Source organism: Somniosus microcephalus, chromosome 4 (genome assembly GCF_052327205.1).
Source record: "Somniosus microcephalus isolate GS21.2 chromosome 4, FLI_Smic_1.0, whole genome shotgun sequence".
NCBI lineage: Eukaryota > Metazoa > Chordata > Chondrichthyes > Squaliformes > Somniosidae > Somniosus > Somniosus microcephalus.
Genome location: NC_140990.1, coordinates 155,263,139 through 155,289,385, shown reverse-complemented (window position 1 = coordinate 155,289,385; position 26,247 = coordinate 155,263,139). Strand labels below are relative to the sequence as shown.

Genomic DNA, 26,247 nt, shown 5'->3' with positions numbered 1-26,247 from the left:
TCCCCGTAACCCCACGTATTTAATCCCCTAACACTAAGGGTCAATTTATCATAGCCAAATCAACCTAACCTGCACATCTTTGGACTGTGGGAGGAAACCGGAGCACCCGGAGGAAACCCACGCAGACACAGGGAGAATGTGCAAACGCCACACAGACAGTTGCCCGAGGCCAGATTTGAACCCAGGTCCCTGGCGCTGAGGCAACAGTGCTAACCACTATGCCACCGTGCCCCCCCCCCCTTGCATTAAATTTCATCTGCCATGTGTCTGCCCATTTTACCAGCCTGTCTCTGTCCTCCTAAAGTCTGTTTCTATCCCCTTCACTGTTTACTACATTTTCAAGTTTTGTGTCATTTGCAAACTTTGAAAATAAGCCCTTTATACCCAAGTCCAGGTCATTAATATGTAACAAAAGGAGCAGTTAACACTGACCCCTGGGGGACACCACTGTATACTCCCCTCCAGTCTGAAAAAAAAACCATTCGCCACTACTCTCTGCTTTCTGTCCCTTAGCCAACATTGTATCCACGCTGCCTCTCCCCCTTTAATCCCATGAGCTTCAATTTTTCTAACCAGTCTATTTTGTGGTACTTTATCAAATGTCTTGTGAATGTCAATATACACATTAACCACACTACCCTAATCAACCCTCTCCATTACTTCATCAAAGAATTCAATCAGGTTAGTCAGACACGATTTGCCTTTAACAAATCCGTGCTGGCTGTCATTTATCAACCCATGTTTTTCCAAGTGATTGATTAATTTTGCCCCAGATTATTGTGTCTCAAAGTTTACCCCAAACCAATGTTAGGCTGACTGGCCTGACTCCTTTTTTTGAACAGTTGTGTAACATTTGCAATCCTCCAGTCCTCTGACACCACTCTCATATCCAAGAAGGATTAGAAGATTGTGGCCTCTGCTATCTCCACCCTTACTTCCCTCAGCAACCTAGGATGCATCCCATCCAGACCAGGTGACTTTTCTACTTTGAGCACTGCCAACCTTTTAAGTGCCTCCTTTTTATCTATTTATATCCTATCCAATTTCTCTACCCCCCCCCTCCTTTACTGTGATATTGGCAGCATCCTCTTGTTTTGTGAAGACAGATGCAAAGTACTTATTTAGAACCTCAGCCATACTCTGCCTCCACAAGAAGATTTCCCTTTTGGTCCCTAATTGGCCCACCCTTCCTTTGACTACCCTTTTTCTGTTTATATGTTTATGAAAGACTTTAGTGTTCCCTAATTCTTTCAACAAAGACAGGCAATCGAGCCTGGGAGCGTCTGCTCTTTTTGTCTCAACACTACACTGAGTGGTGTCTTTACCCACTGACCCATCAGGGAAATTTCAAGTTATTTTAACATTGGGCTGTCCTCACATAGCACATTCAGAAATGTCCTCTCGCTGTACTCTGCTTTTCCTCATTTAAGCTCGTTCCAGTGTGGGTTGGTCGGTGAACTAACCAACACCACCAAAAACTGGTTACTGTTTGTGCATAAGTTGGCTGCCATGGTTGCTTGCATAACAATGACCTGTACTTCAAAAGTAACTAATTGGCTATAAAGTGCTTTGGGACTTACTGAGGGCATTAGGCATTCTATAAATGCAAATTGTGCTTTGCTCTTTTGTCTACACTGTAAATCAGTGGGTTTTATAGTCAACACTGAAAGCAGCAGTTCGGCACTCGTCTTTTGTTTTGGAATCCTTTAGCAGCGGTTCTATAGTGATTTTTTTTGAAGCTTGTGATGTTTTTCAATGTTCCATGACTTCCCGAGATGTGACGTCCTCTCCAAACGCAGCAAACAAGTCTTGTTTGCTAGAAGGCTATTCTGATGATCGGGATGTCCCCACCAACTTCTTCTGGGTGCTGAGTGTCCTTGGGTTCAGGTTCTGTCCAAAGGCACTCCTCCAGCTCCAGCTGAGACAGGAGATCGATACTTTCAGAAACATCCCAGGTGCACTGCACAAGGCTGAGCCTCACTTGTCCGGTCAGTGTGATGGTGATGTGCTCCTTCAGGGCTCTCGTAATATCATCATCAGTCACAAGTCTGCTTAACCTCTGCAGTCTGCATGGTGTCGTCTGAATGGTGATGACCTACTGTGGATCTTTCTCATTCTCCATAAATACAAAACAGCTCCATTCTCTCCAGCCTGGTGTATGTCAACCTGCTTTAGTTTGTGGATTCCATTGTTCTCATTGCTTTACTCCAAGTCTCCGTTCCTCGCATCAAAGCACTTAAGGGTGCAGTTCATAACAAGGCACAATGTTCCCAGGTGATCTTTTTTCCAACGATGACAGTAATATTTGATTTGTATGAAGAGGTTGAACTAGGGTGACCGTCCCCGCCCGCGTGCGGGCTGAGCGGTTTCCCCCCCCCCCCCCCCCGGCGTGCAGGGTGACCGTCCCCCTGCCTGCAGAAACATAGAAGATAGGAGCAGGAGTACGCTATTCGGCCCCTAGAGCCTGCTCCGCCATTCAATGCAATCATGGCTGATCATCCAAATTCACTATGAAGGCCAACAGTACCCTGCTTTCTCCCCATACCCCTTGATCCCTTTAGCCTTGAGAAATATATCCAACTCCTTCTTGAATATATTTAATGAATTGGCCTCCACCGCCCTCTGTGGCAGAGAATTTCACGGGTTCACCACTCTCTGGGTGAAGAAATTCCTCCTAATTTCTGTCCTAAATGGCCTACCCCTTATCCTTAGACTGTGACCCCTGGTTCTGGACTCCACTACTACCATCAGGAACATCCTTCCTGCATCTAGTCTGTCCAGTCCTGTCAGAATTTTATAAGTTTCAATGAGATCACCTCTCATTCTTCTAAACTCCAGCGAGTACAAGCCCAATCGACCCAATCTCTCCTCATACGTCATTCCTGCCATCCCAGGTATCAGCCTGGTGAATCTTCGCTGAACTCCTTCCATGGCAAGAACATCCTTCCTCAGATAAGGCGACCAAAACTGCGCACAATACTCAAGATGTGGTCTCAGCAAGGCCCTGTACAACTGCAGCAAGACATCCTTGTTCCTGTACTCAAACCCTCTCGCTACGAAGGCCAACATACCATTTGCCTTCTTAACCGCCTGCTGCACCTGCATGCTTACCTTCAGCGACTGGTGCACAAGGACACCCAGGTCTCGTTGCACTTCCCCTTCTCCCAATCTATTGCCATTCAGATAATCTGCCTTCCTGTTTTTGCTACCAAAGTGGATAACCTCACATTTATCCACGTTATATTGCATGTGCCATGTTTCTGCCCAATCACCCAACATGTCCAAATCATCCTGGAGTTTTTCGGCATCCTCCTCACAGCACACACGCCCACCCAGCTTTGTGTCGTCTGCAAATTTGGAGATACTACATCTAGTTCCCTTGTCTAGATCATCATCAATATATATTGTGAATAGTTGGGGTCCAAGGACCGATCCCTGCGGTACCCCACTAGTCACTGCTTGCCACTCGGAAAAAGACCCGTTTATTCCAACTCTTTGCTTTCTGTCTGCCAACCAGTTCTCCATCCAAGTCAATACCTTGCCCCCAATCCCATGTGCCTTAACTTTACACAATCTAATCTCTTATGCGGGACCTTATCGAAAGCCTTCTGAAAGTCCAAATACACCACATCCACTGGTTCTCCCTTATCTATTTTACCAGTTACATCCTCAAAAAATTCCAGTAGATTAGTCAAGCACGATTTACCTTTTGTAAATCCATGTTGACTTTGTCCGATCCTGTCACTGTTTTCCAAGTGCTCTGCTATTACATCTTTTATGATGGACTCTAGCATTTTTCCCACTACCGATGTCAGGTCTGTAATTCCCCGTTTTCTCTCTACCACCTTTTTTGAATAGTGGGGTAACATTAGCTACCCTCCAATCCATGGGTACTGTTCCAGATTCCATCAAATGTTGGAAGATGATCAGCAATGCGTCTAGTATTTCTAGGGCCACTTCCTTAAGTACCCTAGGATGTAGATGATCAGGCCCTGGGGATTTATCGGCCTTCAATCCCATCAATTTCCTTAACACCATTTCCCTACAAATACTGATTTATTTCAGTTCCTCCCTTTCATCAGACCCTATGTTCCCCAACATCTCTGGGAGATTATTTGTGTCCTCCTTTGTGAAGACAGAACCAAAATATGTATTTAATTGGTCAGCCATTTCTTTGTTCCCCATTATGAATTCCCCTGATTCTGACTGCAAGGGATCTACGCTTGACTTCACCAATCTTTTTCTCTTTACATATCTATAAAAGCTTTTACTGTCAGTTTTTATGTTCTCTGCAAGCTTACTCTCATATTCTATTTTCCCCTTCTTAATTAATCCCTTTGTCCTCCTTTGTTGAATCCTAAACTGCTCCCCATCCTCAGGTTTACTTCTTTTTCTGGCCAATTTATATGTCCTCTCCTTGGATCTTATGCTATCCCTAATTTCCCTTGTTAGCCACGGTTGAGTCACCGTTTTTGTTTTATTTTTATGCCAAACTGAGATGAACAAATTCTGTAGTTCATCCATGCGGTCTTTGAATGTTTGCCATTGCCTATCCACCGTCAACCCTTTGAGTGACATTCCCCAATCAATCCTACCCAACTCGCGCCTCAGACCATTGTAGTTTCCTTTGTTTAAATTCAGGACCCTAGTCTCTGAGTCAACAACTTCATTCTCCATCTTAATGAAGAATTCTATCATAGAATTCTTCATCAAGATGGAGAAATATCATATTATGATCGGTCCGACCCAAGGAGCCTCGTACAACAAGATTGTTAATTAATCCTTTCTCGTTACATAATACCCAGTCTAAGATGGCCCGATCTCTGGTTGGTTCCTCGACATATTGGCCCAGGAAACCATCCCGTAAACACTCCAGGAATTCCTCCTCCACAATCGTGTTACTAATTTGGTTAGCCCAATTTATATGTAGATTAAAGTCACCCATGATGACTGCTGTGCCCTTATAGCACGCTTCTCTAATTTCCCTTTTAATGCCATCCCCAACCTCCGCATTACTGTTTGGAGGTCTATATACCACTCCCACTAACGTTTTCTGCCCCGTGGTATTTCTCAGTTCTATCCATACAGATTCCACATCATCAGAGCTAATATCCTTCCTTACAATTGTGTTAATCCCTTCTTTAACCAGCAATGCTACTCCACGTCCCTTTCCTTTTTGCCTATCTTTCCTGAATATTGAATACCCCTGGATGTTGAGTTCCCAGCCTTGGCCACCCTGGAGCCATGTTTCTGTAATCCCAATCAAATCATAATCGTTTACCTCTATTTGCGCAGCCAATTCACACACAGAAACACACAGAAACCCCACAATGCAGATAGAGGCCATTTCGGCCCATCGAGCCTGCACCGACACATATCCCACCCGATCCCCGTAATCCCTTCACCAACACATATCCCACCCTATCTCCGTAACCCCACACATTTTAATCCCCCTAACACTAAGGGTCAATTTATCATAGCCAATCAACCTAACCCGCACATCTTTGGACTGTGGGAGGAAACCGGAGCACCCGGAGGAAACCCACGCAAACACGGGGAGAATGTGCAAACTCCACCTTATTACGAATGCTCCTCCCATTAAGACACAAAGCCTTCAGGCTTGTTTTTTTAACGCTTAGACCTATTAGAATTATTATTTACTGTGGCCAGGTTTGATTTAAACCGTTGATTTCTCTGACTGCCACTTTTGGTTTTTCTCCTTCCTATCTTTTATCCTTGTTTCCCTTTCCTCTGTCCCCCTGCTCAGGTTCCCAACCCCCTGCCATTTTAGTTTAAACCCTCCCCCAGAGCACTAGCCAACACTCCCCCTAGGACATCGGTCCCGGTCCTGCCCAGGTGCAAACCGTCTGGTTTGAACTGGTCCCACCTCCCCCTGAACCGGTTCCAATGTCCCAGGAATTTGAATCCCTCCCCCTCACACCATTCCTCTAGCCACGTATTCATCTGAAATATCCTTCTATTTCTACTCTGACTAGCACGTGGCACTGGTAGCAATCCTGAGATTACTACCTTTTGAGGTCCTATTTTTAAATTTACCTCCTAACTCCCTATATTCAGCTTTTAGGACCTCATCCCATTTTTTACCTATATCGTTGGTACCTATATGCACCACGACAACTGGCTGTTCACCCTCCCCTTCCAAAATGTTCTGCAGCCGCTCTTGAGACATCCTTGACCCTTGCACCAGGGAGGCAACACACCATCCTGAAGTCTCGTTTGCGGCCGCAGAAACTCCTATCTATTCCCCTTACAATAGAATCCCCTATTACTATAGCTCTACCCCTCTTTTTCCTCCCGTCCTGTGCAGCAGAACCACCCCTGGTGCCAGGAAGTTGGCTGCTGCTGCCATCCTCTGATAAGCCACCCCCCCCCAACAGTACTCAAAGTGGTGTATCTGTTTGAGAGGGGGATGTCCACAGGGGATCCCTGCACTACCTGCCTGCGCCTAGTACAGGAAAAGTTCTGATATCCGGCACCGACTGGACCGGCGTGTTGCCGATTATATCAAAACTGCCGGACATGCAAAGTTAACGTTGAAGACAACAAACACTGTTGCTCAGCAACAGCTTGTAAACACTCGGCCCGTACCTTGGAAGCGTCTCTGAAGTTGTTAAGCTACAAAGACGCTTTCCAGAGCCTGCCTGTTAAAAGAATGCTAGGAGAAGAAAAAAAACCTAACCAAAACGGCTGCTGATTTCTGCCGTTGGAGAGAGGTTTCCGGCCATACAACCTCCGGATAAACCAAAGTTTCCTGTACTCTGTCTGTTGGTCACCCCTTCCCTTTCTGCCTGTCCAACCTTTGCCTGCGATGTGACCAACTGATTAAACGTGCTATTCACGACGTCCTCAGCATTGCGAATGGTCCAGTGTACATCCAATCGCCGCTCGAGCGCCGCAATGCGGCCTGCCAGTAGCTGCAGCTGGATACACTTCCTGCACACATGGTTGTCAGGGACACAGGAAGTGTCCCTGAGTTCCCACATATCGCAGGAGGAGCATACCACAGGGCCGGGCTGTCCTGCCATGACTTACCCTTTAGTTAATTGCAATTAAATTAAATCAAATCAATCCCACCAATTACACTACAGTTAAATGGTATATTTAAGGGCCCTGGTTTTACAAACAGTCCCCGCTACACCACAGAGAGCTTAGAAACTATAAACCACAGAGTTAAAGTTTAAAAAGAGAGAAAGAGCGGGCAGCACGGTGGCATAATGGTTAGCACTGTTGCCTCACAGCGCCAGGGACCCGGGTTCGAATCCGGCCTCGGGTGACTGTGTGGAGTTTGCACATTCTCCCCGTGTTTGCGTGGGTTTCCTCCGGGTGCTCCGGTTTCCTCCCACAGTCCAAAGATGTGCGGGTTAGGTTGATTGGCTATGATAAATTGACCCTTAGTGTTAGGGGGATTAAATACGTGGGGTTACGTGTTGGTGTAGGGGTTACGGGGATTGGGTGGGATATGTGTCGGTGCAGGCTCGATGGGCCGAAATGGCCTCTATCTGCACTGTGGGGTTTCTGTGATTCTGTGAAATACTCACCAACCAATCACTTACCTGCTTTCTGGTGACGTCACACTTCGATTACTTTTTACTTCTCTCTCTCTGAGATTGGAGATTAGTAAACCTACCTGGTCTCTGGCGCCTTTTATAGCCCCGCTGCCGCCGCTGAGTTTCCCACCAACGCTGTGAGGCTTACCTGGTCTCTTGGAGCCTTTTATCAGGGTGACCGCCCCCCCCCCGCCCGTGCAGGGTGACCGTCCCCTAACTTGTTTTTAATTAAAAAATTAATATCAAAAAGAGAACTAAACTTTTAAGAACTACAAGTATGTCAGATTTACAGTACTCCCTTGCTTGTGCACACAATTAAATATGCAGTTTTTATACCAATCGTTAAATGCCCAGACTAGCTGACAGTTAAAGTACAAGAACGACTTGCATTTATATCACACTTTTCATGACCTCAGGATGTCCCAAAGCGCTTTACAACCAATGAAGTACTTTTGCAGTGTAGTCACTATTGTAATGTAGGAAACGTGGCAGCCAATTTGATGTTGGTTGAGGATAAATATTGGCCAGGACACCGGGGAGAACTCCCCTGCTCCTCTTCAAAATAGTGCTATGGGATCTTTTACCTGAGATGGGAGACGGGCCATTGATTTGACGTCTCATTCTACATTACAACAGTGACTACACTTCAAAAGTACTTCATTAACTGTAAAGCGCTTTGGGACATTCGTGAAAGGCACTATATAAATGCAAGTCTGTCTTTCATCCGAAAGTCAGCACCTCTGACACCTCCACTACTGCACTTGAGTGTCAGCCTAGAGCACATGTACTGCATTCTGCTGGTAGCCGCAATGAAAATGAGATTCAATGTCTTATTTTGATCATAACACATGTTTAAAGTTCAGTATTATTTAAAGTAGAGAAGATTATGGGGAGATATAATAGAGGTATTCAGAATCATAAGGGGCGTTGTTAGAGTAGATTGGGTGAAATTTTCCACTGGCATGTTGGTTGGACACAGATTTAAGGTAATTGGCAAAAGAGCCAGAGGCGAAATGAGGATTTTTTTTCTCAGTGAGTTGTTGTGATCTGGAATGCACTGCCTGAAAAGGTGGTGGATGCCGATTCAATACTAAGTTTCAATAGGGAACTGGATAAACACTTGAAGGGGAAAATTTTGCTGGGCTATGTGGAAAGGGCAGGGGTGTGGGACTAACTGGATAGCTCTTTCAAAGAGCCGGCACAGGCACAATGAGCTGGATAGCGGCCTCCTGTGCTGTATCATTCAATGATTTGTTGATCAAATCTGTTTTCCCTTGTATCAACAGCTGGCGAATTGTGGCCATCAAACCATTGAAGGAACTACAAGGGAAAGTGGTAGGTTTGAAGTGTACAGCAAATGTTGCAATAACAGTGTGGAATCGGCTTTTAGTGGCCACCCCTTGTATTAATCAGGCAAATAAGAGTGCTCAAGTTGCAGCTGTCAAATTGATTTAAATCAGCTGCATTTCCTATCAATTGTACTGAGTAGTTTTGTGCTGGGATTCCCCTGGTTTTGCTTTCCAGCTCACTGCTTCCATCTGATATTGTACAGCATTGGTAATAGATGAACAGTGCTCTCAGTATTCACCAACATTTTAAAAACTGCTGATTTACTATCCTATATAACCCTACTAGCTGGGGGGCCCCGCGTTGCGAGGGCAATTTTGGGGCGCGAGGGCAATTTTGGGGCGCTTGGTCTCCCTGCCCCTGTGTGTCCCCGCTCTCCCTGTCATGTCCTCTCCCTGTCCTATCCCTCCCTTCCTCCCCTGTCTCCCTCCCTCCCCTCACCCACCCGCTCCCCTCCCCCCCCCCCCGCTCCCCTCCTCTCCCTCCCTCCCTCCCTCCCCTCGCCCACCCCCACCCCACCCCTCCCCTGTCTGTGTCCCTCGCTCCCCTCTGTCCCTCTCTCCGGCCCCTCCCCCTGCCTACCTGAGGTCCGGTGTCGTTGCCAGAGCGGGAATGCTGAGCGGCGGGAGCGGGCTCTCGCGGGCGGCGCATGCGCGGTCAGTGCGGCCGGCGCGAGCGCCCCGCGATTTCCAGAGGCTCGCCCGCCCCAACGATTTCCCGAGGCCCCCCCCCCCCCCGCGATTTCCCGAGGCGCTCCCCCCCCCCCCCCCCCCCAATTAAATTGTTATTTAATTCCCTAACACATCATTAAAATATTTACCTTAGTTCCCTAACACCGCGTTGCGAGGGCAATTTTGGGGCGTTTGGTCTCCCTGCCCCTGTGTGTCCCCCCTCTCCCTGTCATGTCCTCTCCCTGTCCTATCCCTCCCCTCTCTCCCTCCCCTCCCTCCCTCCCCTCTCTCCCTCCCTCCCCTCCCCTGTCTCCCTCCCTCCCTCTCCCCCCCCCCCCACTCCCCCGCTCCCCTCTGTCCCTCTCTCTGGCCCCTCCCCCTGCCTAGCGCCTGAGGTCCGGTGCCGTTGCTGAGGTCCCCCGCGTATCGCGCGGCTGATGGACGGCCGCTGCGGGAGCTTGATTTAAATTTAACAGTTGCCGTGCAGGTTTCCCAGGGCTTGGGAAACCTGGCATCGAAAAGCAGGAAGGCAGGAGCTCTTGTCAATTTGATCTGCTACCGGGCGGGAAGCAGAAGGAAAAAATGACTGGTCCTGCCGTTAAATTCAGCAGGACATCTACTTCCCCAGCCTTGTCATGTTCTTTGGCCATTTTCGCCCAACCCACACCGTCCCTGCCTCCCTGTAGATATCAGGGCCTCTGTATTTCCAGCATTTTCTGTTTTTATTTCACATTTCTTGCATTCACATTTTTCCTCTTGAAGTGCAGTGCAATCTTTGTAAAAGCATTTTAACAGGATTTATTTTAATTAGGGCCAAGATACTAGTTTCTGTTGGTCACTGTCTCTCTACCTTACTCACAGCTAGAAGACACTTCAGATGAAGCATTTGCTTTACGGCATAAAAAACATGAAGGAAGGGAGCAGGCACGGTGGTTCCTCTGGGAGAAAAGCAGATGTCATCGAAGGGGCAACAGGCAGGTGTACTGATCCAACATGACATTACTTCTCGTGCGCTCGCTCTCTCTCTTTCATCATGGCACAAATGGTCTAAGAGTTTGTTGAGAATTGTATTTTAACAAATTAAATTACTTACACTATTTCTCCATATTCATTCTGTATTGGTACACTGTAAAAGGAATATGAAGTACCCTAATCTGGTATATATTCTTTGACTATAATCTGCTTACTATTTTTAACCTGCCCTCAACACATTTCTTTCGAAGTTTGTACCTTTTATATGGTCATACTTCAAACAATCTTTTTGTAAAAGTTCCTCTCCTGAAGCCGTTCCGTTGACGCTTTGACGGTGTGTGGGGACATGGGCGCTGGCAGCCTTTGGTACCTCACTGATGTAATAACCCTTCATGCGTGAGCCTACACAGTGCGTGTCAACAAGCTTTACCATCAAGCCCCATGCTCTCCTCACCTGAAATCTACACACAGTTGTTTTCCAGAGTGGCTGTTGGACAATGAGCAGGACTCCTGGGTGATTCTTCCCTTTCGAGCCTAGTTGTAGCAGCCACTTGTTGCTCCAGCTGTGATCAGCTAACTGAGCATAGAGCAAGAATCTAATTTGAGAACTTCCTAGTCATCCCAGTACTACACACGGTGGTAACTTATCCACGGTGTCGTTGGGGAAGCTTTAAAATTCATCTTTAAAGGGCAGAAAGATAAACCAGTTGAAATTGTGGATAAGCTGCAACATCCCTTGGCACTATCATGGTCAGGGTTTTATTGAGAGCAACACGATGCGTGCTGCTATTGCTGACAACTGTTGGAGGCCTTTCTGGACCCCTAATGCTGTCTATCTGTTTAAGACTTTCATTATTTTCTCTTGGATGTTGCCATGCCACATAACATCTTTTTGTAAGCCTCTGTCAGTACCCCTCTGCAAGTAGGCAGTGGAGCAGCGGGGGTGGCTCTCACGCTGTGGAAAGCTTCTGTTTTCAGCTCTGATCTCCACACAATGGCAGAGCTGAAGAATGAGAACTTGTGGGAGTCAGGCCGACAATTGCAGATCCAACATACAACTGCATTTAGTTTTTAATTCCATCTTGGTCAGTTTTGTGTGGAAAGAGATTGTAGATTATGGAATAGGATTATTTTGTGAACTTGTATTTATTTGGGTGTCTGACAATCACTGGCTGTAAAGACACTTTATTTTTGCTGAATTCATTGTTGGAAAAAGTCAACAGAACCCAGCTGGTGCTCAACCTCCTGGCACATGGGCCTGTGAATCAGTGTCCAGATAGCCTGTGTTAGTGTGGGACACTCCCATAAACACCCTCATTGAAACACATTCCCACCATAGAGGGAAACCTCTCCACTAAATTAAAGAAATGTCCAGACTTGTTACCTTTCAAATACTACATCTGGGGGTATAGTTTGTACTGAACATGCTCTGCCAGGCTTTCCTTCTGATTTTAAAATCAGTGGTAAATACAGAAAATGTGTTTTGTAGCCTTTTGGCTTATCACTGCAGTGTTTCCCTTTAGGTCATCATCCTTTAGTAAGAATAATGATGAGCATTTGAATCCCCACCTTCCACCTCCTCCAGATGGTGAAAACCAACTCGGCCTTTATAGCTCAGTGTGCTGTATTTCTGAGATGGCACAGAGTGAAGAGACTCGGGAGTTACTCCTGGAGGGAGTGCCCAATGCAAAGGTAGGTAAAGTACAATTAATTGTTCAGTTGCTTATAGTAGGTTGGAGAAAATGTTTTCCTCTTATCTGTAAATGTAATCTTTGTGTTGTGTACCATTTGAACCACGTAGCTACTTCCATTGTTTCTTTTAGGCATTTGGCTTTGCAGTAAATCTGGTGTTGCACGTTTCACTGTCCTTGAGTGTGTATTACTTCTCTAGTAACCTGGCCTTTACATAAGAACATAAGAAATAGGAGCAGGAGTAGGCCATTTGGCCCCTTGAGCCTGCTCCGCCATTCAATAAGATCATGGCTGACCTTCTACCTCATCTCCACTTTCCTGAACTATCCCCACATCCCTTGATTCCCTTAATATTCAAAAATCTGTTGATCTCTGTCTTGAATATACTCAACGACTGAGCCTCCACAGCCCTCTGGGGTAGAGAATTCCAAAGATTCACCACCCTCTGAGTGATGAAATTTCTCCTCATCTCAGTCCTAAATGGCCGGCCCCTTATTCTGAGACTGTGACCCCTGGTTCTAGACTCACCAGCCAGGGGAAACATCCTCCCTGCATCTACCCTGTAAAGCCCTGTAGGAATTTTGTATGTTTCAATGAGATCACCCCTCATTCTTCTAAACTCTAGAGAATATAGGCCTAGTCTACTCAATCTCTCCTCATAGGACAATCCCCCCCATCCCAGGAATCAGTCTGGTGAACCTTCGTTGCACTCCCTCTATGGCAAGTATATCCTTCCTTGGGTAAGGAGACCAAAACTGTGCACAATACTCCAGGTGTGGTCTCACCAGGGCCCTATAGAATTGCAGCAAGATGTCTTTACTCTTATACTCAAATCCTCATGTAATAAAGGCCAAAATACCATTTGCTTTCCTAATTGCTTGCTGTACCTGCATGTTAACTTTCAGTGATTCGTGTACAAGGACACCCAGGTCCCTCCGAACACCAACATTTCCCAATCTCTCACCATTTTAAAAAATACTCTGCTTTTCTATTTTTCCTACCAAAGTGGATAACTTCGCATTTCTCCACATTATATTCCATTTGCCACATTCTTGCCCACTCACTTAGCCTGCCTATATCCCCTTGAAGCCTCCTTGCATCCTCCTCACAACTTCTATTCCCACCCAGCTTTGTATCATCAACAAACTTGGATATATTACATTTGGTCCCCTCATCCAAATCATTGATGTAGATTGTGAATAGCTGAGGCCCAAGCACTGATCCTTGTGGTACACCACCAGTTACAGCCTGCCAACCCGAAAATGACCCGTTTATTCCTACTCTCTGTTTTCTGTCCGTTAACCAATCCTCAATCCATGCCTAGTATATTACTCCCAATCCCATGAGCCCTAATTTTGTTTAATAACCTCTTATGTGGCACCTTATCAAATGCCTTCTGAAAATCCAAATACACCACATCCACTTATCTATTCTGCTAGTTAAAACCTCAAAAAACTCAATAGATTTGTCAAACACGATTTCCCTTTCATAAATCCGTGTTGACTCTGCCCAATCCTATTATTATTTTCTAAGTGCCCTGGCACCATGTCCTTAATCATAGATTTGGTGACAGTTGATCGCCTCATTCTCTCCCTTTTAACCCATGTGCTGCTGCTGTTCTCCCTTTATAATTCAACAACAACTTGTATTTATATAGCGCCTTTAACATAGTAAAACATCCCAAGGCGCTGCACGGGAGTATTTCAAGACAAAAAATTTGACACCGAGCCACATAAGGATAAATTAGGGCAGGTGACCAAAAGCTTGGTCAAAGTAGTAGGTTTTAAGGAGCACCTTAAAGGAGGAAAGAGAGGTAGCGAGGCGGAGAAGTTTAGGCAGGGAATTCCAGAGCTTTGGGCCAAGGCAGCTGAAGGCACGGCCACCAATGGTTGAGCAATTAAAATCGGGGATGCATAAGCGGCCAGAATTAGAGGAGCACATATATCTCGGGGGGGGGGGGGGGGGGGTTGTGGGGAGATTAGAGATAGGAAGGGGCGAGGCCATGGTGGGATTTGAAAACAAGGATGAGAATTTTGAAATCGAGGTGCTGCTTAATTGGGAGCCAGTGTAGGTCAGTGAGCACAGGGGAGATGGGTGAATGGGACTTGGTGCGAGTTAGGACATAGGCAGTCGAGTTTTGGATGACCTCAAGTTTACATAGGGTGGAATGTGGGAGGCCAGCCAGGAGTGCGTTGGAATAGTCAAGTCTAGAGGTAACAAAGGCATGGATGAGGGTTTCAACAGCGGATGAGCTGAGGCAAGGGCGGAGATGGGCGATGCTATACTTCTATATATCCTTCTATTTCTTTCTTCCTCATGTGTTTATCTAGTTTCCCCTTAAATGTATCTCTGCTATTCGCCTCAACTACTCCATATGGTAGCAAGTTCCATAGTCTAACCAGTCTTTGGGTAAAATAGTTATAGCATGTTAAAACACCTCCACCCCCCAACAGTGAAGATATCTCAGTAATAACATTTTTATGGTACTTGGGTGGGCGGTAGAGAAGAAGAATTTTAAATGAGGTGAGAGGGGTGGAATAAGGTGAGCTGCTCAAAGGAGGAGAAACTGCCAGAGGAATAGGGGGACAGACCAAGATGTGATTTGGTGATGAGAGCCACACCGCCACCACGGCGGTCTGAGTGGGGCACGTGGAGGAAGGTATAGCCAGGTGGGGAGGCTTCAGTTAAGGGTAAGGTGTCATCACCCCTGAACCAAGTTTCCATCAGGGCCAGGATATCGATGCAGTCATCCACAATAAGCTCATGGATGGCAAGGGCCTTGTTCGCAAGTGAACAGACATTCTGGAGGGAGATGCGGAGAGGGTCGGTGATGGCTGCCCCACTGCCAGTGTCCACAGGGTCAGCGCTGGGGGGTTGAGTTGGATGGGGAGGAAATTGGCAAGATTTGCCCCCAGTAGGTGCGCTGGGCGGGAAGGTCGGCGAGAGAGTGGGATGGGACAGTTGGGGTTGCTGCTCTTGAGGCAGCGACGAGTGCCTCGATGGGCCCTTCGTAGGATGCCACGAGAGGCACAGAGGGAAGCTGTGGGCTTGTCTAAGAGGGAGTCAAGCCTGGGACAGCAGCAGGAGAGTAGGAAGGTCAAAGAGTAATGATGGATTGGGATAGGGATTTGGGAGGGCAGGGTATCCGAGAGATAATTCCATCTAAGCTAAGGTGACTTCATATATTAAGATCTGTTCAGCTTCCTGAAAAGGCTTTGCGTTTTAAGTAAATTGTGTAGATTTTATTTTAACATACCTGTTTAAAAAAAGGACTGCATTCTCATTTGCATAAAAGTTGCCCTATCATTCACACTGTCGCCTGTGCTGTTCACCTTGTGAGCTGGTTTGAGGCCAATATCTGAGACTGCACATCTTCTGACTAACTATGAGCATTGCCATGGGAGATTCACTATTACTTAAAAGAAATTCTGCATCTTGTATGTCTGTCACACCTCAAATTTTTCATCATGCATGCAAAGACTTGAGTGATACTTGCACCTGATTGCCTCAAAAGCTATATCCATAAAACTGCAAGAGAGTACATACATAGAATTACACAGAATATACGGCACAGAAACAGGCCATTCGACCCAACAGGTCCATGCCGGTGTTTATGCTCCACACGAGTCTCCTCCCATCCCTCTTCATCTCACTCTTATCAGTATATCCTTCTATTTATCTCGTTTCCCCTTAAATGTATCTCTGCTATTCGCCTCAACTACTCCATATGGTAGCAAGTTCCATATTCTAACCGCTCTCTGGGTAACAAAGTTATAGCATGTTAAAACAAGTATATGGCTTGACCTCCTACTGTTATAAAACAGTCTTTCCTCTGTTCCTCCCTAAAGATGTTAGAATTTATATAATTAAATCATACCAATTAAAGTATGTAATGTTTGACTATTTTCCAGACTCTAGGATGCTCAATATAATTTTTTTTATACAGAAGTTTATTTCTACCCCATTCCTTTAATTTACAGTAGATGAAACAGTTTGAAAGTTTGTGCCCAGAATGGTGTTAATATTCCTATCGAGTCAGGTGTGTTCACAGCCCAGTGGAGCAGTCTGACTAATGGCAGAATTCTTGTTTAATTCTCCATGTGATACACTGCAGATCACAGCTTGGTTGTCTGAGGTGATGTTTTGCCTGAGAGAAAGGGGTAATGAAAATTAAAGAGTGCATCTTGGAGCTTGCATGCTGTCTTGGTTGGTCAATGATGAGAGTCAAGATAAAGGAAGAATATCTTCAACTTAATCACTCCTTAAAAATAAATGGAACCAAGCTGATTGGTCCATAAGCTGCAAGATCCACTAGGATTGAGCTGACTGAAGATACATTTTGCTTATTCTCCTGAGGGAGCTGTTAATGAGTGTTATTTTGTAGAAGTATGTAAAAAGCAAATAAACCATCAGAATTTCATTGCCTTTATCAGACATTCTCAGTCCAGAAATATCCCTGTTTCCATTCAGTTTCTAGATCTCCTAAAAGCGGTGTTATTGGGTATAATTTACCAGGAGTTACCACCCCCCCCCCCCCCATCCCCACAAAGTTCCTTTTCCTTTAAGACATCACATAGTATGACATCATGTGTGTATCCTGGATACAGTATCAAGCTGTGTTGGTGCTAGGGAGAGAGACTGTGATTAGTGGTTATTTTGAATAGTTTGATATAAAATAACAAATTGAAAACATAAACCGAAAAAATATAAGCTGTTGGACTGTAAAGAATGGGCAGTGCAGATGACAGGGCTTTTATGGAGAGAGATGGCGATGGTTTGTTATGCAGCAGATGAATCTTTAATGCAGTTCATTTTCATTTGTGCACATTAATAGTGAGGGAGCAGGTGTCCTGGGGCCAGTGTTTGTCCCTCAATCAACATCACTAAAACAGATTATCTGGTCATTATCACATTGCTGTTTGTGGGTGCTTGCTGTGCGCAAATTGGCTGCCCTGTTTCCCACATTACAACAGTGACCACACTTCAAAAGTACTTCATTGGCTGTAAAGCGCTTTGAGACGTCCGGTGGTTGTGGAAGGCGCTATATAAATGCAAGTTTTCCTTTCGGTTTCGTCTTATTTACAGAACACAACAACAACTTGCATTTATACAGCGCCTTTAACTTAGTAAAACGTCTCAAGGCGCTTCACAGGAGCGATTATCACTGAGCCACTTGAGAAAATATTAGGACAGGTGACCAAAAGCTTGGTCAAAGAGGCTAGGTTTTAAGGAGCGTCTTAAAGGAGGAGAGGGAGAGGTTTAGGGAGGGAATTCCAGAGCTTTGGGCCAAGGCAGCTGAAGGCACGGCTGCCAATGGTTGGGAGGGGGAGGGGGGGTGGTTGTGGGGCTGGAGGAGATTACAGAGATTGGGAGGGGCGAGGCTACAGAGGGATTTGAAAACAAGCATGAGAGTTTTTAAATTGAGGCGTTGCCTGTTTAAAATTGCTGGGTACAGTGAGCTATATCACAAGGTCCTTCTGGGATTCACAGACTCCTGAGCATCCAGCCTCAGATCAATGGGATGAACAGCTCCTCTCTACTGCATGGAAAGGTCGACATAGAATCATAGAATGGTTACAGCATGGAAGAAGGCCATTCGGCCTGACGAGCTCGTGCCGCATCATTAGATGCGTTTGGTGCTGCTTCGACTCAGTTCCTAATAAATGATCACATAATCTGTTTTGGTGATGTTGGTTGAGGGATGAATGTTGGCCGGGTAGCTGGGGAGAGCTCCCCTGCTCTTCTTTTGAGGTGGGGCCATGGGATGTTTTGCACCCACCTGGAAGAGCAGGCAGGGCCTCGGTTTAGCGTCTCACTTGACAGTGCAGCGCTCCCTCAGTACTGCCCCTCCAACAGTGCAGCGCCCCCTCCGACAGTGCAGCACCCCCTCAGTACTGCCCCTCCAACAATGCAGCGCCCCCTCAGTACTGCCCCTCCGACAGTGCAGCGCCCCTCAGTACTGCCCTTCCGACAGTGCAGCACCCCCTCAGTACCGCCCCTCCGACAGTGCAGCCCTCCCTCAGTACCGCTCCTCCAACAGTGCGGCGCTCCCTCAGTACCGCCCCTCCGACAGTGCGGCCCTCCCTCACTACTGCCCCTCCGACAGTGCGGCGCTCCCTCAGTTCAACCCAACCACCCCACCCACCCGTCCCTTCAACCACTGTCTGCCCCACCTGTGACAGAGACTGTAGGTCCTCCATTGGACTCATCAGTCACCTGAGAACTCATTTTTAGTGTGGAAGCAAGTCATCCTCAGTTCCGTGGGACTGCCTAAGAGAGAGTGAAGAAGAAAGGATTGAAACAGTGAAGGTTGATCATTCAGTGCTTTTCCATGAAGTAATTCATTGTTTACAGTGACAGACCTGCCAGGATGAAGGCGGCTTTTCTGGGTGGTTGCTCAGGTGTCAAGTTTTGCTGGTAATGTAAATGTAGAGTCAGAGAGAAGGAGACAGCCAGGTCCAGAATTGAGAAGTAGAAGTGCGAGTGGCAGCTGATGGGACATGGAATAGGCACTGCTGAAACAAGCACTTGCTGTATGACACTGCACAAGATGAAAGTTACCAAAGTACAGGTTGGACTTTACATCAAATTAGAGTTCTTCAACATGGAGCATAATTTATTAAGACATGTTAAAACACTTTTGTGATAAAATTTGGGAAATTTAACCTGCAGTAAAGTAAGAAACATTCTTACAAAAAGAAAATACTGCAGATGCTGGAAATCTGAAATAAAAACAGAAAATGCTGGAGATACTCAGCAGGTCAGGCAACATCTATGAAGAGAGAAACAGAGTCGATGACCTTTCGTCAGAACTGGAAACAAAACAGGAAATGGAACAGATTTTTAAGCAAGTGTAGTGGCTGGGAAATGGGGTGGGGGGGGGAGATGAAAAGGGAAGGTCTGTGATAGGATAGAAGGCAGGAGAGATTAAGAGACATTGAGATATATTCAAGGCAAAAGGAGATGGTAATGGGACAGGTTAAGAAACAAAGGATGGCAGATCATTCTTCCTGTCTCTCTCACCCTCTTGAGCACATTACTTTTGGAATTCAAAATATGCCCAGCCGATTAAGGCATCAGGCGTATTTATTGTGAAGGATGGACCTGTGAGGTCATACTCGATGTGAACAGTTACTCTGTGACACTGCAACTTCACCAGTGAGGTGGGTTTAAAATGTTAAGAAATCAAATAGTTTTGCTGCAGAGCTTCAGGATGTTGTGTGCTGCTGCTCCTTGTGAACATAATATTGGAGAATAACATGCAATGGAAAATATATAAATCAGACACAGCTTTATCTGTAATGAGAACTGTCCTTTATTGCAGGTCGTTCTACCATGGAATTGTCGTACTTTCCCTCTAAGTGATGAAGAGAAAAAACGCTCAACTCATCCAGAGATGGTTGTAGCTGATAAAGGCGGCCCCAGGCCACTCACAAGGTCATACTCAGCACTCAGTGAGAACAGCCCAGCTCATAACCAGTCACCCTGTGGCACTGCAACTTCAGAGAGAGAGCCATCTACTGGGCAGATAAATGCTGAAGAAACACAATATAAACTCTCACTCCGGGGACAGAACAGTGCAAAGAAGTAGTGCCAATAAACTTGGGGTTTATTTAGCAAACAGAGAATTATTGGATGATCATAAGGTGATATTGCAGTAATTTTTGTTTGTTTGAATGTAACGTAACTACCTTCGCAGCAATGCTAACCAAACCTTTGCACCATTATTTTCTTTTGCTAATTTACTCCTCTCCCCTCCTAAAGGTGCAGACTCCGACAGGGGTGCAGCTTCATGGATGGGAGTGACCTGCCAGTACTTCATTTAAGTGGTTAGAATTCATGCATCGGCTGAGGCAGTGTTCTAGACTATTTACTCGTGGAGAGCTGGCTCCTGCCTTCAACTAACATCCACACGGGCATTTTTCAGCAGGAGTTTCTGGATAGCAATTAGGAGCTGATTTTGTTTTTCACTTTAATTTAGGGCAGAGAGCTAATTGTAATCCCCCACTGCTGCCCCAGCAGAGATCAGGTCAGGAATTGAACCTGGGGTCCTGCCTGTGTTTTCCTTCTGCAGTAATGCTTTAATATCAGGTTGCACATGTAGCGAGAGAGGTGCAGTTTATACACCTCAAAGTTCAGGCTGAGTTTCAGCTGATGAAGTTGTGTTGATTCTGTTGAGGTTTTTCTCCAGTCCTACTACAAAATTCCAGGCAGCAGATTCCAGTTAATCTGAACACAAGTAATCATATCCGAGCAGACACAAAAACCTAGATTCCATGCCACTAAATTATTCCAACTCTGCTATCTCCCGACCTCCATGCCGGATGTAAATCTGGATGATCCTCTATTGACGGTTTGCAATGTGTTGAAAGAATGGTGCTTGGGGTTGCAGTACAGTTTCTGTACAACTCAACAATTAGTTGACTTTATGTAGTGCTGCACTTTTCTCAGCGACTGTGTTTATTTTCAGGATATAACAGAATGATGTGCCTGTAAAGATGCCTCTGTGTCCCAGTTAGAAAAGCAGACCTACAATTCGGGGAGTCCACACACTGGAAAACAGTTGCTAGCAATTTTTAAACCGTCTTGAAATAGGAGTCCATCACGCTGACAATACACCCCTCCCCCCCCTTCTCTTTGTAAAGTTGCAAACTCTTACCACTTCATCGGAGAAAATAATTTTTTTTTAAATTTATCTTTAACACTCCTGTGAACTGCAAGTTCATTCCACAATCTTGTGATTCGTGTGTGTGTGTGTGTGTGTGTCCCAGGGCGCTGTGTCGTTGCCAAAGGCATACTGTGATGTGACGAGATTGCATTTTGTTTGTTGGCAAAATAAACCTTCATGGTTTCCTACCTGTTGGTGATATGTCTGAATAACTTGTGCATCTTGAGAATTGTTTGAACCATATCCATATAATTAGGAAGTTACCTTTAATGTTTTGGGGAAATGCACGTTTATTAAATATACAGCTCTGCAGAAAATCCCACTAAAAACATGCACATGGTCCACATTGCACAATGGCAAGAAGGTTTTTCATCCACCTTTGAGTTGTGGTTAGTATTTGTTACTTAGTGGAGGGATGTTACAGAGAGTAAAACCTAATGAAATGGTGTCTGCAATTGATGAGACTAGTATGAATGTCTCTCCTTCCACTACATTGATTTCTTCCTCCCTCCCCCCTAGTATCGGCTCCTGCGGAGGCACCAATCCAAGGACACTAGCAGCCTTCTGGCACCTCATCCACTTAGCCATTCTTCACACATGAGCCTAGATGGTGACGGCAGGCTATTCTACTGTAAAATGCATCACAGCTGAGCTTGATTCTGTCCTCACCAACACACACACCTGCATGTGCTTTCCAGCAGAGGGGAAACTAGCTGATTATTCACTTCCTTAACCCAGGGCTGCTGAGGTCATTACATCAGTTTTCCATTTGGGAATAACCTGAAATTAACTCCAGTCAAATAAAGATCAAAGAGGAAAACGGCCTTAAGTTTCTGAATATGTTTATATCCTGTCTTGATCATATTTACTTGTTTAAATACAACTAATCCTTGCATTTCCTATTTTTCTTGCAGCCAGGCATTAAATTGAAGCCATTACCTTCAAGAAACCACCCTATGGTATCGAATGAAACCTGCAATCCTGTAAGCGTTTGGGCTGATTTGATCTCAAAATCATTAAAATGCAACTCGGCAAAAGTTCTGAACCGGAGGTCACACAAAGAGCTGCAATGTTGGATGTTTGCATTAAGGGAAATGAGTGTGGATTATATTAAGACAGTGCCAGCCTGAAGTGGTCATATAGCCTCAATGAGAACAGCAGTATCCAAACATGTAAGCATTTCTTAATCTACTGGACACTCTGCATCCTAAGATCATTTGACCAGCAGCTGGCTCTGTGGTCCTAACAATTAGATTGAGAAAATGTATGTAACTGTATTTGTGTTGAGGAATTGTTCCAAAACTGCTTGTTTTGTTTTCTTTTCAAACCCTGTTGCCTTCTGTTTACTTTTTAAAAAGTAAAGTTATTTTAGTTATAAAAAAATATTTTTCTGTCATTGATCTCTCGTGCACAAAAGGACATACCCTGGGCAGCTGTGCTGCAAATCTGAAGGAGAAACCGGAAATGTTGTAAATACTCAGCCTATTGAGCAGCACCTGAGAAAGGCAGGCTAATGTCTGAGGTCAGACCGGATCACCCACCAACTGAAACCTTAATCAGAGCTGCTGTGGATTTCCAGCATGTTCCATGTTTACTAACTGTCATAAGTGGCTTAGTTAGCCCCATAACAGTTACAGGAAACTTTCAATTAACCAGCCCCTAAATAACCGGAACGCTCTATCCACCGGCAAAATTCAGGAGTCGGTTCAGGTAACTTTTTTTACTCCATTTGTTGCTGTGCAAGGGTGTAACTGAAGCTGTTGCTAAGCTACAGAGGCGCTTGCAACTTGTGCCGATTGTTTTGAAGCTGTTGCAGGGTTTGTTGCTTTATATGGAGCTCTGAGCTCTGTCTCTTTAGATATAAAGGCCAGCATTCCATTAGCCTTTTAAATTAGTTTTCTGGTCCTGTCCATGACATTTTAATGATCTATGTACCTGGGCCCCCAAGTCTCCTTGGACCTCCACTTTTTCTAGCTTTTCACTATTTAGAAAGTACCCTGATCATCCTGTTTAGGTCCAAAGTGGATGACTTCACACTTAACTACACTGAAATCCATTTGTCACACTTTTGCCTATTCACTTAATATCTTTGTAATTTTATGCTTCCATCTACACTGCTGTGATCAGTTATTTTCTCTAGGTGGGCTTCACATGGTTCTGGTTCTCAGTGGTTAGCTATGCATTTTATTTCCTCCCATCATTTTTATGATAATTGTGCATGGGAGGAATAGACACACACAGACTATATTGGTGAGCAGCTGTTCTTCCCCGGTTCAGAGATGTTTTAAATGTGCTTTCCCCCCCACACTGCACACATCATATTGGGCCAGATCTGTTCCGTCCGTGTAATAAGAAAAGGACTGCAGAGAACGGTACAACAGGTGTTTACTCAACGTGGTTCAAACTACAACAACAGATTACTACTCAGCATTATATACAGGTGTGGTCACTGCCGGTACTACAGTATACATGAGCTGTAGAAAGTAGTTCCTCCCCTTTTAGATTAACAGTACCATAACACTCAATTAATTAGTTTGATATTTAATTGTTAAATAACACTTAACATGCAACATTAGCTGAAAATAGTCTCTTTATAAATTGAGGCTTCCTGATCCTTTCTGGATAGTGTCTTGCTCTTGGTGCGGAGGCGATTCTGGCCCCCTGTCGTCGGTTGGTTCATCAGCTTCCGATGGTACCTGTACGTATGGGCGAGGCATGGGGTTGACTCGTTCCTGTGACTCGAGGATCTGGTCAGCATGGTGTCTCACAATGCTCTCCACTGTGTACATTAGTGGCCCCTGCCGTGTGCATATCGTTCCTGGTTGCCATTTCTCTGTTCGGTAGTCGCGGGCCAAAACTGGTTGCCCTACATTGAAGCTCCTTGTCGGCTTCTCATGGATGTGCTGGCATTGCTTACTCTCAACATCTCCTTGTACATTTGGTCTGAGCAAATCCAGACGAGATCTCAACCTTCGGTTAAAGAATATCATGGCCGGGGCCTGGTTGGTGACTGCATGTGTCGCATTTCTGTAGGCTAACAGGAAATTGTCCACCTTATGCTGCAGTGGAATGTCATCATCGCACATGGCCTTTACTGCTTTTTTAAAGGTTTGTACGAACCTCTCAGCCAATCCATTTGTGGCTGGATGATATGGGGCGGATGTGTAATGCCTTACCCCATTCCTCTTCGAACACAAACTGTGGTCCGTTATCAGAGCAAATCTGCTCTGGCAAGCCGTTCCTGGCAAAAATGGTCCGTAGGACTGCAATAGTTTTCTCTGTGGTGGTGGAGGACATTTTGATCACCTCAGGCCATTTCGCGTGCGCATCCACGGCTATTAAAAACATTGAGTCCATGAATGGACCAGCAAAATCAATATGCACCCATTGCCATGGAGATGAGGGGCATGTGGTGGTGCATTTTGGACCTTCTGGCATCCTGAGCAGCTCTTTGTCAGGTCCTCGATTTGCTGATCGATCCCCGGCCACCACACAAGCCCTAGCAAGGCTTTTCATTTTCACCCCTCCCAGATCGTGAAGCTCATTGAGCACTCTCTCCCTTAACTTGGGTGGAATTACCACTCAGGATCCACACATCAAGGTCCCCTGGCATACTGACAGCTGTTCTCTTCTGGATGAGAATGCTGGCAACAGTGAGTCGCCATGTGCTAGCCATCCCCTCACCATCAAATTATATACCCGAGACAGTGTCTGGTCATTTCAGGTCTCCTTCTCTATACCAGCGTTAGTTACTAGCAAGCATTCAATTATAGTCGGATTAAAGATGGAGACAAGTGGTTGGTGGTCAGTCAGCAAGGTGAACTTCTGCCCGTGCAGATAGTGATTGAACTTTTTCACTCCCCACACTAGGCTGAGGGCCTCCCTGTCAATCTGGGCATAGTTACGCTCGGCTGAGGTTAGTGACCGAGGTGCAAAGGCTACTGGCCTCTCCGAGCCGTCCGGGAATTTGTGCAACAGCACCGCTCCAATGCCATAGGGTGATGCATCACACGCCAACCGAATTGGTGGTGCTGGGTTGAAATGAGCCAACACCTCTTTTGATGTGATCAATGCTTTGCTCTTCTGGAAAGCTCGTTTACATTCGTCACTCCACTTCCATGGTACCCCCGTTTGCAGTAGGGTGTTCAGTGGGTGTAGTACAGTAGACAAATTCGGCAAGAACTTTTGATAGTTCACCAGCCCGAGGAACGACCTCAGTTATGACACATTTTCCGGTGCTGGAGCCTTGTCTACTGCCTCAATCTTTTCAGGGGACTTATGTAACCCCTCTTTATCAATAACGTGGCCACAATAAGAGATCTGCTTCTGGAAAAACTCGCATTTGTGGCGATTAGCTCGGAGCCCATATTCCTTCAATCTAGTGAGCACCTGCTCCAGGTTGGCGAGGTGATCACTGTCATTTTCACCCGTGACCAGGATGTCGTCCAAATAACACTGGGTCCCTGGAATCCCTTGCAGGACTTGTTCCGTTGCCCTTTGCCAAATAGCCGGAGCTGATGCTACCCCAAACACCAGCCCGTTGTATTGGTAGAGACCTTTATGAGTGTTGATCGTGAGGTACTGTTTCGAGGCTTCTTCTACCACCATTTGCAGGTACGCCTGGGCCAGATCAATCTTAGTGAAGCGTTTCCCTCCAGATAGCGAGGTGAAAATTGTACAGTGTGAAGGACTGGTTTCACTGTCACCTTAAAGTCCCCACAGATGCGAACCTTCCTTGGTTCCCCAGGCGTATTACTCAACGACCTCTTCATTACAGGAACAATGGGTGTAGCCCACTCGCTCCAGTCCACTTTGAACAGTACTCCTGAACGTTCCAAACCTTCCAGCTCTGCTTCGACGGCTGGGCGGATCGCATAAGGTACCGGGTCTGGCCTTAAAAAACTTAGGGCTTACATTTTCCTCTCTTTTGATCGTCGCTGTTATGCCTTTTAGTGTTCCGAGTCCCTGCTGGAACACTTCTTGTGCGTCAGTTAGCATTTTTGACAGTCGTCCAGGTGTGACGTCGTCATCCTTTTTGGCATCTACAGTCAGTGCTTGTACGGAATGCCAATCTAGCTGTATCTTCCGGATCTATTCACGTCCTAGTAGTGGTGGTCCTCCATCTGGCAATACATATAGGTCCATTTTTGGTGTTTCCTTGCTGTTATATATAACGTTCACCCTTATTTTTCCTTTGAGGTAGACTTTTTGCCCCGTGTACGTCTTCAAGACAATCTTTGTATCTCTCAAGGGTATATGTGAGAATAGCCGCTTGTAGTCCCTTTGGTTTATGACTGTTAGGGCTGATCCTGTGTCCAATTCCATTTTC

At 45.7% G+C, this 26,247-nt stretch overlaps 1 protein-coding gene across 6 annotated transcripts in view; it reads left to right on the top strand.

The window, feature by feature from the left end:
• kansl1l (KAT8 regulatory NSL complex subunit 1-like) overlaps positions 1-22,301 on the top strand; it is a 125,385-nt gene extending 103,084 nt beyond the window's left edge. For 2 of the 6 annotated variants that reach the window (XM_085985374.1, XM_085985370.1), the window contains exons 12-16: positions 8,855-8,903; positions 10,448-10,560; positions 12,082-12,250; positions 19,575-19,896; positions 21,833-22,301. In XM_085985374.1, the coding sequence (XP_085841500.1) occupies positions 8,855-8,903; positions 10,448-10,560; positions 12,082-12,250; positions 19,575-19,841 (598 nt within the window). In that variant the 3' untranslated portion in view covers positions 19,842-19,896; positions 21,833-22,301. Of the gene's footprint in view, positions 1-8,854; positions 8,904-10,447; positions 10,565-12,081; positions 12,251-19,574; positions 19,897-21,832 lie in introns of those variants that run through there. The other 4 variants (XM_085985371.1, XM_085985373.1, XM_085985372.1 and 1 more) reach the window with 4 other exon arrangements.
• Positions 22,302-26,247: the final 3,946 nt, after the last annotated feature.